Source organism: Vespa velutina, chromosome 10 (genome assembly GCF_912470025.1).
Source record: "Vespa velutina chromosome 10, iVesVel2.1, whole genome shotgun sequence".
Classification (NCBI taxonomy): Eukaryota; Metazoa; Arthropoda; class Insecta; order Hymenoptera; family Vespidae; genus Vespa; species Vespa velutina.
In genome coordinates, this window is record NC_062197.1 from 2,248,179 (window position 1) to 2,265,678 (window position 17,500).

Below are 17,500 nucleotides of genomic sequence, written 5' to 3' on the forward strand. Positions count from 1 at the left end.
ATATAATATATATACGTATATATATATATATATATATATATGCATATAAGTAGATATGCATATGGTTTGGACCACGAAAAGTGCGAGTAACGAGTGTCGCGTAAATGTGTATGCAAAAAGAGTAAATTAAAATATTTTGGGTGTGCGAGGGAAGAAGTTTCTCTGATGGGGTTGCCGTTTATTTTCAGATCGTGCGCCAAGCGAAGGGGATCAACGTCGGTGCAAAAGCAGCATGCCCCTGCCACTTCCCGGCTCTCTTACCACCAACGGAGAAGGTAACTATGCTTTAGAGATTAAACACTCCCTTTTTAGATCAACTTTGCTCCAGTTAAACGAATTTTCTTCTTGCGTTCCCGCGATCTATCTCTTACTACTATAACGCGTTAACGTAAACTCACGCCAAGAGAAATTCACCTTTTACGTTTTTATAATAACAATAACAACAACAATAATAATAATAATGTTATTATTATATTATTGTTAATAATAATTATTGTTATCATTGTTATCTTTGTTACAGATTTTTTTTTTTTTTTTTTTTTTTTTATTGCAATAATCATTCTCGAAGTATTGGACCTAAATAATATCGGATTCTTTAAAGGGACAATGAAATTATTATTTAAAAAAATGAAAAAATAAAAAGAAAGGAATATAGATCTATGGTATCGATCGTAACGGTTGTTTCAAGTAGGGTCCATCGGGTTTACGCCATTGCTCTTGGTGGCTACGCCTATATCCACGTGGCTAACCTTGAACGTCGCCACGAGAACGATTTCTTCTCTTCGTCTTCACCTCGCGTTTTTCACTTCCGCGTCCTACAATCGAGATCCTACCGGCGAATTCGCCAACAGGTTCTTCTTTCTTTCTCTCTCTTTCTCTCTCTTTCTCTCTCTTTCTGTGTATATGTATGTATGTGTGTGTGTGTGTGTGTGTGTGTCTGTCTCTTCCTTTTGCTTTCCCAGTTTTTCTTTCTTCCCTTTTCTAGGAAAAATCTTTCCTCGGAAAAAGTTTTGGACCGATGTTTAAAGAGATACCAAGGTTCACGGATTTCTTTCAACTTTTTATCATCCTTTTTTCTACTTTTCATTCTTTACGAGAATTTATCTCGCTATAGTTCATATAACTTTTATATATATATATATATATATACACACTACAGTGAATATTTTATTGTTTTATACAGATATAAATTTTGATTAATTCGAAATATATATTACAACAAAAATAGTTATAGAATTAAAAACAACAATAATTATAAAATTATTATAATTATTAATAATTATAATAATAAAAATTATTGTATATGTATATATATATATATATGTATGTATTTGTAAAAATTTTAGAAAAAAATTAAAATATAAATATAAATTTGAAATAATAAGTATTGAAAATATAAGTGTATATGTTTTCTTCGAAAGAAAATTATACATCGCTCGAATTTCTCCGAGGAAGCCTTCTTCTTTTTCTTCGTCGTCGTCGCCGTCGTCGTCGTCGTCGTCGTCGTCGTTGAAGAAATTTCCTCGGCACGAACGTTCCACGAGGCTGACGCGCGCGCAGGTTTTCACGCATGACGCACCGCGTGGTACGCGAGCTCTTCTCTTCGTTTTTCGGGTCGCTCTTCGTTTGCTTCGCAGAACGCTTGAAACATTTCAGGAGCCAACTACAAAACGAAAAAAGTTATCTCTTTTCTCTCTCTATCTCTTTTTATTTTGACTTTTGAAAAAAACAAAGAGAGAGGGAGAGAGAGATCTTTCTTCTCTATTCATTCTTTCTTTCGATCCTATCGTGAATTTGGGACAAGGTCAAGAAATAGTTTTCGCTGAATTGATCAATTTTTTTTTTCTTGTTTTTTTGTCTTCGTTTTTTTCTTTTTTCTTTTTTTTACTTTTTTTTTTTTTTTATGACAACAGATAATAGAGATAATGAAGCGATAGGAACAGTGATATTTAAAAAAAAATAAAAAACCAATTAAAGAAATAAATAAAATGAACAAAATGAAATCAAATAAAAAAAGGGACCTTCGAAAGGAGTTCGATCGAACTTGAAAAAATGATTGATTTATTTTCAATATATATATATATATATATATATATATATATATATATATATATATATATATCGTATCATGCTGGATATATATCATCTCTTGTATCACATCACATATATATATATCTATATATATATATACATTGTTCGGTACGTAGCCACGTTGATGTCACGAAGAGAAGAAGACGGATAGAAGAGAGACAGACGGACGCGAGTCAAGACCGAGAAACGTTTACGAGCTGTGATTTCCTTGTGGCATCATCGGAGGAGAGAGGCCTTTGCTTTTACTATCTGCCTTTGCCAATGCAAAGGCCACTGCTCTAACGACGTCAGGCATTCCCAAGCCGGCAGCAAATTGCGTCCGTGGCGAAGTATTCAACGCGAATGCCGAGGAAGAGCGAAAGAGAAGGAGAGACAGCGAAAGAGAGAGAGAGAGAGAGAGAGAGAGAGAGAGAGAGAGAGAGAGAGAGAGAGAAATTGACCGAGCCACTCGTCGAACTCTTCCAAGTAGCCACGCACTCGAATCTCTTTTCTTTTTAAATCTTCCGCCTCGAAACTTTAACTTTATCGCGATACTAATAAACTTTTCTACGTTGAATTTATAGATATTAGCAATTAAATTTATGATTGGCATCGATTAATTTTTTATATGTATATATATATAGACTTAATTTATAAATATAATAATTTATAAACAATATATATATACATATATATATATATATATATATATATATATTTAATGATATAAGCTGATTTAATATGAGAGATTTGGCCGAGGAACAAAAATGGCGGCCCTTTCGTCGGTGAATATTCCGGAGCACCTTCGAAATAATTGTCGAGAATGAAATAGAAAGAGAGAGAAAACGAGAGATAGATAGAAAGAGAGAGAGAGAGAGAGAGAGAGAGAGAGAGAGAGAGAAAGAGATAGAAAAGAAAAAAAGAAGAGTAAAGAAAGGGAAGAATGAAAAAGAAAAAGGAAAAAGGCAAAAGGAAGGAAAAAAAAAAGAAAAAGCCGAGAGGAAGGAAAGCCGGCTCCCGGGATGCAGGTTTGAGAATGGCACGATAGGTCGACGAAGGTGGGTGGCATTCGGCGCGACTGTTTGAGGGAACAGGGGGACCCCTGGCGCCAGACAGCTGCCGCGTGTCTCGACCTCGCTCGTTCTCCTTTCCTCTTTCTCCTCTCCTCCTGTCTCTCGTCTCGCCACCACCCTCCTCTCTCTTTCTTTCTCTCTCTCTTACTCTGTTACTCTCTCCATACACTCTCTCTTTCTCTCTCTCTCTCTCTCTCTCTCTCTCTCTCTCTCTCTCTCTCTCTCTCTCTCTCTCTCTCTACGTTAACACGCATACACGTACGTGCTCGACTCGGCTTGCTATTTTATTGATTTATTTTGGCTCTAGCACTCTCTCTCTCTCTCTCTCTCTCTCTCTCTCTCTCTCTCTCTCTCTCTCTCTCTCTCTCTCCTTTCCTTTCCTTTCCTTTCCTTCCTTCGTAGCAGACGATCGATCGATATACGATGTTGAATCTTATTCGTTCTATCCCTTTCTCTCTCTATCTATCTATCTATTTATCTTTCTCCCTTTCTCTCTCTCTCTCTCTTTCTCTCTATTTCTCTCTCTCTCATTTTAAATTTAATCCGGAGCATAATTTAATTATTACACGTTTAGAAATTCGAACGATTATGCATATATATATATATATATATGTATGTATGTATATATATGTATGTATGTATGTATATATATACGTAAGACGTCCTATCGTTTCAAAATGATTAATCGAGATATTTCACGTATAAAACGTACCGATCATTTATCAGAAGAAGATTCTTCTCTATTTCTATCTTTTTTGGCCTCGGTCTACCTACTCGACACGCGGCATATTGGCCAATATCTTCGTTTCGACGTGGGTCGTCCTCCTCATCGTTTTGCTTAGGATACAATTCCGCCATTTCCTTTTTCTCTCTCTCTCTCTCTCTCTCTCTCTCTCTTTCTATCCATTCCTTCGTCTCCTCCTCTCTCCTCCCCACTCAGTTCCCTCACCATCACGATGAATTACGCGAAGAACGTGACATTAAATATGCAGGTATTATATAGATACATACATATATGTGTCTGTGTGTATATGTGTATATGTATGTATATACACTTACACACGTACGTGCATAACCGATTCTACTTTAATGCACATGTGCTTATGTTTGTGCACGTATGATGTGTATGTGTTTGTAGCTTAGTTGGTTCACGAGCCTAATGTATTAGCGTAATATTAACGAGGATAATAAATAAAAAAGGAAACCGTGAGAAAGGGAACGAGTTAAACCAAATTTCGTTATGAGACCCTTGAAATCTCTTCGAAACGGGAGGATAGGATTATGTCTCTCTGAAACACCCACGTATTCTCCTGTTGCTCCGCAACAGGTTGTTCTCTCTCTCTCTCTTTCTCTGCTTGCTCTCTCACTCGCTCGCTTCTCTTTCCTCTTCCTCTCACGAGATCCGAACACCCTCGAGTCAGAATGGCAGACTCATTACGTCCTTTTCCTTTTATTTTCTCTTCTTCTTCTTCTTCTTCGTATTCTTCTTCTTCTTCTTCTTTCTCTCAATAATGTCTCTGTGTGCATCTCTATATCTTTTCTCTTTCTTTCTTTTCTCTCTCTCTCTCTCTCTCTCTCTCTCTCTCTCATTCAACAGGCGATCAAACACCGGTATATCCTTTACTTTCTCTGGGAGTTTATCTGAATATCTCGAAACCGATCGTAACACATATATCGTATTATCGAATCGTATTGTATTATCGTATTAATAGATAAAAAAAAAAAAAGAAAAGGAAAAGAAAAGAAAAAGAAAAGGATAAATTGAAAAGCGAAGAAATGAATGGAACTCGAGATTTCTCTCTCTTTTTCTCTCTTTTTCTTTTTTCTCCTGTTTTTTTTTTCGACGAGTTATCCGAGCAAGAAGGTCAAGGTCGGCCTTGGGAAAGTTCGATCGAAATCCTTAAAGGGGAGATATCTCTTCCAAGCGGAAGTAACAGCTTCCGCGATTTCATTATTAGACATCCATTGATCTCAGTTGCTTTTTTTTTCTTCTTTTTTTTTTCTTTTTTTTTTCTTTTTTTTTTTTTTTTTTTTGCGGAAAACGAAGCTACTCGCGTAATGGATTCTTCCTCGATTCTTTTTCCTTCTCTCTCTCTCTCCCTCTCTCTCACTCTCTTTTCTTCGTGATTCATTCGAATCGATGGCCGATCGGTCACGTTTGCCTTCGTCTTCCTCGAAATCAATCGGTCGAATCGATCGCGTTGCATCAGTTACTCCTCATCGTCGTTCACTCGGTCGAACTGGAAAATAGAGGAAGAAGAACTTCGTGATCGAGTGCACGAGCTGTAAGCTCTTCGCGAACCAATGGAAAAAAAAACGACAACGAGACCGACGGCATGTTAGAAAAAGATGAAGAAGATGAAGAAAAAGAAGAAGAAGAAGAGAGCTGGAGGAGGAGGAGGAGAAGGAAGAAGAAGAAGAGGAGGAGGAGGAGGAGGGTATGCGGCATGAAATCGAATTGGATCAGGCCACTTGAGAGAAGCCGGAATGAAATCGCGGCGCGAATAAGCCTCTTAATAAAATGAAGGACTGATTGCTCGACGACGACGACGTCGTTTTAGCCATCTTCCTTCTGCTACCGTACCTATTCAATTTCTCTCTTTCTTTCTCTCTCTCTCTCTCTCTCTCTCTCTCTCTCTCTCTCTCTCTCTCTATCTATCTCTCTCTTTCTGTCTGTCTGTCTGTCTGTCTGTCTGTTTTTCTCTTTCTTTCTTTTGTATACAAGAGATCCGTTTAGGTCGACGGCCTCGATCCTTCGATCGAAGTGAAAATAGATCCAGAAGTGGTACTACTCTTCGTTTAACTATATATCATCGTTATGTACTTTTACGCCGTTGGAAAAGATGAAAAACTAATATCACGGAGGAACTAATCCTACTCATCCATATTGTCACTTTAGCAATCGCATACTTTCGTCTCTTTCTTTCTCTCTTTCTCTTTCTCTCTGTTGTGTTTCAATACGTTTACTTAATCATTTGATTTATTGAAGTCATTACAACGTTTCAATGATAAAAATAGAATTAGCTATTTTGATATTTATTTATTTATTTATTTATTATTTTTTTTCTCCCCCGTTTTTTTTCTGTTTTCATTCATATTGTACGTAATTAAATTATTTTTTTTCCTTTTTTTTTTTTTTTTTTTTTTTTTTTTTTCGTCAGATAAATTTCCACGAGCGACGACGTGCTCTGATAAAAAGAGGCTAAAACGTGAAAATGATATCTACAGAGACAAACGCGTATTAAAGTCTTGCGCTCTGTTTATGAATAGGTAACGTCATGGATTTTAACTGTGAATTGTCGAGTCAATAATTACACGAGGAAATTCGAGTCACGTCTCTTTGCGAAGGACATACTTTCGTTAAAAAAAAAAAAAAAAAGAAAAGAAAAAAAAGAAAAAAAAGGAGAAAAAAAAATCGAAAAACAAAAAACGTGAAAAAAAATTAACAACGATTTTTTCGTACCTTAATCCCCTTTTTTTTCTTTTCTTTTCTTTCTCTTTTTTCTTTTCTTTTTTTTTTTTTTTTTTCTTTTCTTTTTTTTTTTTTTTCTTTAATAAAAACATGTCACGTATAGTTCCGTCAGAATTATTTATAGACGACGAGTAATAATATCGCATTAAAATACTTTTTTATTTTGTAGACGTAGTCTCAATTATCGATAACTAATTCGATAACGGTTCATCATTTCTATCGATCGTTATTATAATTTCGATGGTCTTTCAATTAGTTACGTTCAAATTTGCAAATTTTCCTTGTACAATTATAAAAGCGAGCGCGCGCGCGCGCGAACGATTGTAATCGCTCTTAACCTTACGCTCTTCCCCATTATAAGATAGGAATTTATCGGAACGTACAAACAAGCATGTCGTTCTTGTCGTTCTCGTCGTTGTCGTCGTTGTTGTCATCGTCGTCCTCATCGTCGTCTTCATTGTCATCGACAAACTAAATTAATAAAACCCACAAGTAGTATACGCACGTACTCACGTACTCAATGATACATAAGTACGTTCATTTATATAATTACATATACGATATTTTCCACGAAAAACTATGACACGATCTCGATTAAACGAATAATTAAATTACAATGAGTTCCCACGTTCGAACGGAATAAATTTTTCTCCGAAACATAGTTAAAGAGAAAAAAAGAAAAAAGAGAGAGAGAGAGAGATAAGATGGCGGCCATCCATCAAAATTCGCATGTCTTTTTACGCGAAACTTCATTCTCACAATTCCTTTATCATCAAAGTTTCGTTAAGTTTGTATGACTATTTTCGTTTTCAAGGACACCGACAAATTCATTGGAAATCATCATCAATTTATCTCCATTCGTATATATATATATATATACAAATACATGTACCAATATAAAAGTGTACATGTATATACCTAAGTATATATAACTAAGTATCTACTAATATATCGGTTTAATGAATAATTATATTCGAGAGATCAATAAACTTTTCATAAAATTTACTAACCATTGAGAATTTTTGTTTATTTCTTAATTTTCCTTTAAAATCGTAAATCGATCATTTCGTGCATTGTTGATTTAAAAAAGTGCCTTTCCATGAGACGAAATGCATTCGATCAAATGGTGTTTCGAATAAACATAAATAAAACAAAAATCTTTCTGAATGAGACCAAAAGTAGAATTACCAATGTAAAACAAAAAGAAAATAAACAAAAAAAGAAGAGAAAAACTTTCTCTCCGAGAAGAGAAAAAAAAATATTTTTCTTAGGTGTCTCTTATTTTTTTTTTCTATCCTTTTTTTTTTTTTTCCTTTTACAAGCTAATAATCAGAGTTTGGGCTACGCCAATGGGTCCGAAAGCATCCTCTCGATCGGTCACGATCTTTTCGTTGGGACCGGTCCGGCTCGTTCTTGTGAATGGCCGAAGAGATAGTGAAAAGGAGCAGGGAGAGGTAAAGAGATGTGGGAGGAGGGAATACGAAAGGGGATAGGAGGGAACTGTGCAGGCGCCTTTCGTTAATGTCGTCGTCGTATCGAGACGAGATTGAATTTCCACGGGGGCCTTCGGCTTAAGTATCTTCTCTCTCTCTCTCTCTTTCTCTCTCTCTCTCTCTCTCTCTCTCTCTTTCTCAGTCTCTTTCTCGGCCATGTGTTTCCATCTTCCGCTCCGCCCACGCGCTAAGCCCACGTCTACTTGCGGACAGATTTCGAATGGGAACTTATGCGCGATTATTCGTTGGTTAATAAGAGTGTGTAACCGATAAATGGGACGCGAATGTCAGAGACGTTTAAAAGGCGATAATCGTAGATAAACTTACAAGTACTCGTAGTTCTCTTTTTCTCTCTATATATCTATCTATCTCTTTACTTTTACTCTCTCTCTCTCTCTCTCTCTCTATCTATCTATCTAACTATCCATCTATCTATCTTTTTCTCTCTATCTCTACATTTCTACTTGGAGGAGGAAAGAAGCGTATAACAATAATGATAATAACGATCGGAGAATCGGTATATAATCGATATATAATCGGTAAACGGCGCCTTTCACGGATCGGAATCGCGTGGGTGACTCGCGTCTCCTTTCTATGTATGTATGTACGTATCTATGTATGTATGTATGTATGTATGTATATATATACGTATGTACTACTACATATACTCTCGATTGAGGCGAGGCAACGAAGCACGGCGAGTAGCCTGACTACTACTATTACTATTACTACTACTACTACTACTACTACTACTACTACTATTACTACTACTACTACTACTACTACTAGTACTACTACTACTACAACTACATTTATTCTTGCGAGACGATAATATCGGCTTAGGCTGTTAACTGTGTATTAGGAAACGAGGTTATCGAAAAAGTCGCGAGAGCTTTCGCTTAGAAAACGTGAGTTAATATAACGTCGTAATAATATTGACGCTTTCGTAGATTCTTTCTCCTTTGTAAATAACAAACATTTGAATAGTTTAAACCGAAAACGTTCTTAAAATCGTTCTTAACTCGTCACTTTGTTCAACGTCGAAGTAAAGTATTTATAAGATACTTAGGAAGAGGAAAATTTGTATGACGATATTATCGTATATCTATCGTGTTATTTCCTTTATTACAGAAAATTCTCTTGAAAGCTTATCGAGCCATTTTCTAAGAGTTTCCTCGTAAGCAATTTTCCATTGGTTCTTCTTCTTTCTCTCATCTTTCGATATCTCTTCGGAAGTATAGTTATAAACTCGCGTCAAGTGGAAACGCAGCTTTATGAGCGCGATCGCAGAAAGAGAGAGAGAGAGAGAGAGAGAGAGAGAAAAAACAGTAGGAGTGTTACAGAGAGGCTGATCGCACGCGCGTTCGTTGGTACGCGAACGAAGACGAGAGGAGAGGAGAGACAAGGGAATAGAAATACTCGGGAATTAAGCCGCGCACGCGTAACTCCAAGCACATATGTATGTATGTATGTATGTACGTACGTATGTATATACGCGTATATGTATGCTTATGCACGCGCTAATTGCTCCATGCAATTTTGCCATGCGTTCCAGATTTTCCTCGATCATTTTATCTCTATCTTTCCCTATTTCTTTTCTCTCTCTTTTTCTGTTTTTCTTTCTTTCCTTTTCTCAACCTCTCCTTCCAACCCTTTCTCTCTCTCTCTCTCTCTCTCTCTCTCTCTCTCTCTCTCTCTCTCTCTCTCTCTCTCTCTGTCTGTCGATATTGACAGAAAAAAAAAAAAAAAAAAAAAAAAAAACTAAAATTATCTTGTCACAAATACGTTAGACAGGTGGTGATCCAACCAATCGAGTCGATACATACATATTACATATGTATATCGCATGTGCAAAAGCCCAATTAACATTCTTTAATACTACTAATCGAATAGTGTTTAGGGCAATCATGATAATTTTCCCAGAATTGAATTTCTCATTATACCGTTGGATTTTGTTAGAACGGTCCGGTGATCGTGAGTTAAAAGATCCTTACGCAATAAATATTTCTTCCTGTTTTTTTTTGTTTGTTTGTTTGTTTGTTTGTTTGTTTGTTTATTTGCTTGTTTAGTTTTCTTTTCTTTCTTTTCCTTTTCTTCTTTTTTTTTTCCTTCTTTTTTTTTTTTTTCTTTTTTTTTTTTTCTTCTTTTCTACGTTAACAAGCCAACGTTATACGACACGATCGATATGAAAATTTATATGGATGTCGATTTATATCGATATCTTAAGCCGCTGCTTACGTGAGTTTCTTCTTCTTCTTTATCTTCTTTCTTCTAACTTCTTCCATTTCTTTTTCTTTTTCCAATGTATATACACCGTTTCGTTGTCCCCTCGAAAGCGAGCACAGAGAAAGAGAGAGAGAGAGAGAGACAGAGAGAGAGAGAGAAGAAAGACATTCCTCCCGTTTCGTCTTTACGACGAATCGTCTCCCCCAATCCCATCTCTTTCCCCTCTTCATCCCAATTTCCCTTTATCCTTCTTCTTCTTCTCCTCTTCCAGAATGTCTCCAATGTTCTCATGGATTCGTAGATTTCTATCGTTCTTCTTGGGCGCTTGCTCTAAGCTCTCTTTCACGTTTATTATTCCATATAGAAAAATCTTCGTCGCCTTAGCCTTAAAAAAAAAAAAAAAAAAAAAAAAAAAAGAAAGAAAAAAAAAGAAAACAATTCTGGATCATACAAAACTCGTCTGAAAGATCCTTTTCTATATTACGACGAACGAAGACGATACCCCCCCTCCCCGTGTTCGTTCGTTTGTACATTCGTTCGTACGTTCGTTCGTTATTTCTTTCTTTCTCTCTTTCTTTCTTTCTTTCTTTCTTTCTTTCTTTCGTTTCTGACGTAACTCAACCGACTTCGTAAGATCGAATAGAACGCGACACGAAAGCTATGCGAATGTGAGAAGTACGCGGCCGAGTTCCCTTCGTTCTTACACCACTGCCTGTCTGCGCTCTTGCAAAATTACCGAACGCGATCTCAAAGTGCATATCTCGAGCATGCTTTGAAAGGAGGAAAGAGGAGGAGGAGGAGGAGGAGATGGAGGTGGGGAGGATATATCTCGGAAGCAAAGAAAAAGAGAGAAAGAGCTGACTGTGACGTTCGACACAACCTGCGAAAAAAAAGATGTATACTCTTTCTCTCTCTCTCTCTCTCTCTATATATATATATATATATATATATATATATATCTACTACCATTTCATATACACTGAAAAGAAATGGCATATTATTTACGCGCTTTTCTAATAATACGTGTGTATATGTTCTCACGTATGGCGTTAGCACGTTATGTACACATATATATATATATATATATATGCATGCACACGCGGTCGTGTTTATATAGGGTTAAAGAATTGTCCGGCAGGGCGGAGGAGGAGCGGCGGCAGCGGGATTGGGAGGGGTGGGGGCAGTGCAGCGGCGTACAGAGGACAGGAGGTCGTAGAAGGACGTGGTAGCAGCGTGCGTGGTTGAGACGATGCCGGATAGTGGGGGAGGGGGGACTCTAACTTAACTGGAGGGGAGGTAGTACGGTTGGAGCAAAGCTATCGGGTGATCAAGCGAGTCCAAGAGTGGTGGGAGCGCCACTGTAGAATGGTGGTGGGGGGTAAGCGGCGAGTCGTGCGAGCAAGAGAGAGAGAGAGAGAGAGAACGAGACGAGTTCGCTGGGACTGGGGGAAAGGTGAGGAGAGGAGAGAAGGAAAAGAGAGGTTAGGCGGCGCCTGGTATGTGGCGCCTTCACTGGCGTCGGGCCATCTTTTATTCTGCCATTACAAAGAGTCAACACGTATCTTATATAGCCAAGCACGGTCGTCCTCTCTTCGGTACATATATACGAAAGCTCCTTCACGGGTGTATGATATCATTGTGTTTTCCATGTTTTACGACCACGCTAGCGGGACTTAACCTTTTCTCTCTTTTGTTTCCTTTCTTTTCTTTTTTTCTTTCTTCTTTCTTTCTTCTCTTTCTCTCTCTCTCTCTCTTTATTCTTTCTTTTTTTTTTTTCTTTCATTCTTTCTTTTTTTATCGTACTTCTCTTCTGCAAATCCTTTTCTGCATTATATCGTAGAAAGCACGATTCTTTGAAATCGTTCCAATTAATTTGTTTACATAAATCGTTTCTTTGTGTAAATAAATCGCGATCGATTCTCGTCGATATCGTTTTAATTAATTCTTTATGGAGAGATTTATTATGTCAATAGAATCATTTCTATGTTCTATGTTCTCTCTCTCTCTCTTTTTCTCTTTCTCTATAATATCTTCTTACTTTTCACGATATCTATCTATCTATCTATATATATATATATATATATATATATATCGTTGCCATTAAAATTTGCTCGTACAAAGTTTATTTATCGTAATTATATAGAACACCATGGCGTTCGCCATGGAAACAAAATCATGGCGGTTTTGAATCATTTTGACAAATTCTTTAAGGCAAAACTGGAGAAGATAAAATACAATACGATATGATACATGTACCTATACATAAGTACATACATACGTATATGTAAATTGCATTTGATTTCTAATTAAATTCATTAAATATGATTTTTAATTAAATTCGTTCACTTGGAAAGATGATCCCATATTTAATTTCAAAGGTTCACTTCCGTCAATCGCATTTAGTTTAAATAGACTTTATACTTTTGTGTATGAAAAAAAAAAAAAAAAGAAAAAGAAAAAAGAGAGAGAGAGAGAGAGAGAGAGAGAGAGAGAGAGAGAAAAGAAAAAGAAAAAAAAAAAATAAAAATAATAAAAAGAAAATGCATATATAAATGAAGAAAAAGAAGGAAGCAGACATCGATCATTATTCTCTCGACGTTTTCTCAAGGGACTTCCCGAGATGGAAAGGCACGACGACGATGACGATGATGTTGACGACGTTGACGACGTTGACGACGTTGACGACGTTGACGACGATGATATTAATTTTAGTCGGACCACTAATTTTAGAAATGCTCGCGCGTTTACATAGCGGATCTGTGATATACCGCACGCGTCCACAAACACATACATTCACACATAGAGATAGAGAAAGAGAAAGAGAGAAAGAGAGAGAGACATGCGACCGTTCTTCTTCCACCTTACCAACGATTTTAATATGTCGACCGGTACACCACTATAAACATCGTTTATGACTATACCAATCTTACATGGTATTCATTTCACGTACCATAATACACGGATACGTATGACGTCGCGAAGTATTTGCGCGTGAGCGCACTACCAAAAGACCGTGGGCGTTCTCAGGAAAGAAGGAAATGCAAAACGTTAAGATTAGAGAAAACGACAGAGACAAAATGTAGACACATATATCATTCACTTTATATATATATATATATATTGTTTATTAACAATAAGACGTACTTTCGGTGAGAGTAAGCGCGTAAAAGCACGTGGAATAATTTTTCAAGATAGCTAGGGAGAAAGAAAGAGAAAAATTAAGAAACATCTTACGGCTTTGGCCGTGTTTCTCATCGTTCGTGTTTATTTCTTCTTCTTCTTCTTCTTCTTCTTCTTTTTTTCCTCCTTTTTTTACCTTCTACTTTTTTATTTGTTGTCTTTTTTTCTTCCTTCATATAATATATGCATGTTACCGGATAGAAGAGGATAAGATATTCGTGAAAGACGTCAACGAATGCATCGTCGATTCACCTGTCGCTCAGTAGAGATAGCGATCTATAGATCAAAACAGCGATTTATAGATCAAAAGCGAGGGGGATAAAAGTTCCATTTTCCTGTTTCTCTCTCTCTCTCTCTCTCTTTCCTTCTTTTTTTTTTCCTTTTTTTTCCTTCTTTTTTTTTCTTTTTTTTTTTTTATTTCCTATGTCTATCATCGATCGCAGCTATACCGCAGAAACTACGATATAAGAGTTTATTCCTCCCGTTTCGTGTAATTTTTATCTTTGACGAAGCTAAAGTTATTTCAATCCTTCGATATTACAATTTCGATCGATTGGTTCATAATCGTCGACGTCGACGTCGTCGTCGTCGTCATTTGTACATCTCACTTCGCTAAGATGCATTAGAAGCCGATATGGTGGATATCTGAAACGAGAGAAAAAAAAGAAAAAGGAGAAAGGATCAAGAAAGGAAAAATTAAAAGTAAAAGAAAAAGAAATAAATGAAAAATAAAATAAAATAAAAGAAAATAAAATAGATAAGGAAAAAAATTTTTTCGAACGGCTTCTGAAAGTTCTTCTTTTTCTTCTTCTTTTTCTTCTTCTTCTTGCGGACCTTCAGGAGGGGAACTTCAAGGCAAACAGCGCGACGGACATACGAACTTGTTCGTAAAATTTCTCTTTGGTTTTCTTCGTTATAATGTGCGAAGGTCACGACGAAAATGATCCCTGTCCCTTCCCTCCCTATCCACAATCCCTATAAGCCCAGTATGCCGATCACATCGTGTTCTTGCGCCAATGATCATTATCGTATCCATAAAGGCGCGAGGAATGAGCGAGCGAGCCAACGAGCGAATCGATCTTTGATTCGATCGAATCATTTCAATTTTTTTTTCTCTCCCTTTTTTATATATATATATATGGATACACACATGTATAGATGTAGACCACCGTGAATCATACTGGCGTGTAAAGGAATGCCGTTTAAACGTTTTTCGTTCTCGTTCCTAGTTTGTCTATCTCAGCGTGGTACCTCGTTTTTTTTCCCCTCCCTTCCAGTAATCTGTTCCGGACTTTTATCACTTATGTACAACTTCTGACGAACTCAAACGCAAGTCTATATATATATATATATATATATATATATATATATATATATATATGTTTATGTATGTATATTAACTACACATAACGTATGCAGATCTATAGTATAAATGTGTGTATATATATATATATATATATATATATATATATATATTGGTTAGCATAAACGATCAGGTCATTACGCGGTTACTACGTTAGTCGTGTCGGGGAAGGGGGGGGGGGGTAGTGTGTTGTACATAACTAGTTTCGACTACGAAGTTGCCTTCGCCCTCGATCGATCCGTCGCCTGCGAAAGCGTTCAAAGAGAGAAGGAAAAAAAAAAAAAAGGAGGAAAAGATATAAAAAGAGAGCTTACGATCTTTTTAACAAATGTTGCTTTCAAGAAGATAAAGAAGCAATCAAAGTTTCGTTTCGTTTAAGTTATATTTGAAGTTTATTTCGTTTAATTTAGTTTTATACCTATCTTTTCTTTTGTTTGTTTTGTTTTTTTTTTTCTTTTTTCTTCTTCTTGTTTTTTCTTTTTTTTTTTTTTTTTTTTCTTTAACTTCCTTTTTCCTTTATTTCCTTTCAAAGTCGCGAAAAGAAAATTTTCCATTTATCGACACGGTCGGTAAAACAGAGTAACATGCTATATCACATCTATACATGTATGTATATATGTATGTATGTATGTATGTATGTGTACGTACGTACCCACGTAATCGGGGACCACACACGTCGCAATGAAGTTACGCGAGGAATCGAAAGCGCAACACATAGTGAGATGGCAATCAATTTTTGGAGCTCGATGGCACGCGTGGCACCGTGCCTCAAGCTCACCCGATCCGTCACTGGTTACGATACAGGCGCCACTAGCCGAGTACGGTTTGTCCTCTTATCACAGGCAAACAACGTTCCTCTAAACTCCGTCGTCTTCGTTTTCGTCTTCGTCGTCTTCGGTATACTCGTATCGCTGAACACTCGTCTATTTAACGAGAGACACACATACGCGCGCGCACGCACGACGCACGATCGCACGCGTATACATACACACGCATACGCAAGCGTGTACGCATACGTCGTTCGCCGGCACCACGCTATTCAGGCGCGTGCTGCGCGTTGCGTATTTTTAATCGTCGCGTACTCTCACCGATGGACCGACCGTCCGGATATATGTGTACCCACTGTTCGCATAACTCGAGATCCCTCTCGTATATATTTTTCCTCTGTAAGAAATTTTATTTAAAAAAGGACATAAATAAAATAAATAAAAATATAAAGAAGGAAGAAATAAATAAAAAAATAATTAAAATAAATAAATAAATAAATAAATAAAAAAATAAAAAAGATCTAGAAAGACAAACGGAGAAAATATTTTTCAGATATAACTTACGTATATCCAATTTCGATTCGTCAATCGTTTATGTCCTCTCGTCGTATATCTATATCTACAATAATTATACGACCAACGATTAAGAGACTCGCACGATGTAAACCGTTCGTTCGATCGTAAAAAAAAAAAAGGAAAAAAGAGAGGAAAAAAAGAAGAAAAGAAAGAGAAATTTCCGATAGACATTTTCTCGTTAAAATAAATATCTCTTGAGAAAGATAAAAGGGACGTGGTTCGTGGTTCGGTGATTACGTTACTGGTATAGAAGAATCGTAGGTTATGTCGAACCGGCAGCCGGTCGTTGCGCTCGGGCGATCATCGCATACATACATACATAAATACATGTGTACGTACGTAGGTGTACAACGTACCTATGTAATATAGAATAAACGTAGTATACGTCGAAACGACGGCGACGTCGTCGTCGTCGTCGTCAACGACGGGTGCGTCGGTGGCCGGCTTTCTCGTCGCATGGTACGCGCGTTCGTTAGGTATGCGACACGTATGGCGTACCTACACCCAGTCGAGCTGCCGTACGCTCGTAGAAAGGCCGTTTGAAGGACAAGGGTCACGTCTGAACAACGATACATATGTATGTATACATATATCGTATATATGTGGATATATACAAACATGCATGTGGATATATACAAACATGCATGTATATATATATATATATATCATTAATCGTATAATGTTATATGTATTGTGTATGATATATATATATATATATATATAAATGCGTTATATACATATGTATACATAATTATATATACATAGTATATATACATATATATAACATATATACGCGATGCTGCACCGGCCACTGCCTTTTCCACCTTTACCTGTATAATAGTAGCCGGCTCCGTTGCATTTCCCGCGTGCGCCCGCTAGTACGCGCGCGCGGACACGATTCCTCTCTTTCTCTCTCTCTCTCTCTCTCTCTCTCTCTCTCTCTCTCTTAGCTCGTGTCACGTCCAAGCGTGTTTATTACCTGCCACAGTAATTAACGATGCCTTCGGTCGATAGAATACGCTTCGTGGGTGGTACAAGGAGGTTAGAATTCTTTTACAAACGTTTTATCTTTAAGCGCTTCTTAAGAAACTTGAATAATCATCCAAATGGCGGCGCCAATTTTAATATCGTTTTCATTAATATTTCTCTATTCGTTTGTTTGATTGAATCAGAGAAAAAGAGAGTGAGAGAGAGAGTGAAAAGGAGAGAGTTAGACGGGGATAAGGGTGATTTAAGTTTGAGGAGAGAAGACATCGTCAAGTTGTACTCTCTCTCTCTCT

The 17,500-nt window shown here is 37.0% G+C and overlaps 1 protein-coding gene and 1 long non-coding RNA gene across 2 annotated transcripts in view; one reads left to right on the forward strand and one right to left on the reverse strand.

Annotated features, from left to right (window-relative positions):
- LOC124952423 overlaps window positions 1-17,500 on the forward strand; it is a 44,369-nt gene that overhangs the window by 19,523 nt on the left and 7,346 nt on the right. Inside the window, exon 3 of the mRNA XM_047502283.1 lies at window positions 189-275. Within this exon, the coding sequence (XP_047358239.1) occupies window positions 189-275 (87 nt within the window). The remainder of the gene's footprint in view (window positions 1-188; window positions 276-17,500) is intronic.
- On the reverse strand, window positions 13,425-16,146 carry LOC124952428. The gene is made up of 2 exons (XR_007101902.1): window positions 15,530-16,146; window positions 13,425-14,159 (listed from the first exon to the last, which is right to left on the reverse strand). It is a non-coding gene; the product is annotated as an uncharacterized LOC124952428 (long non-coding RNA).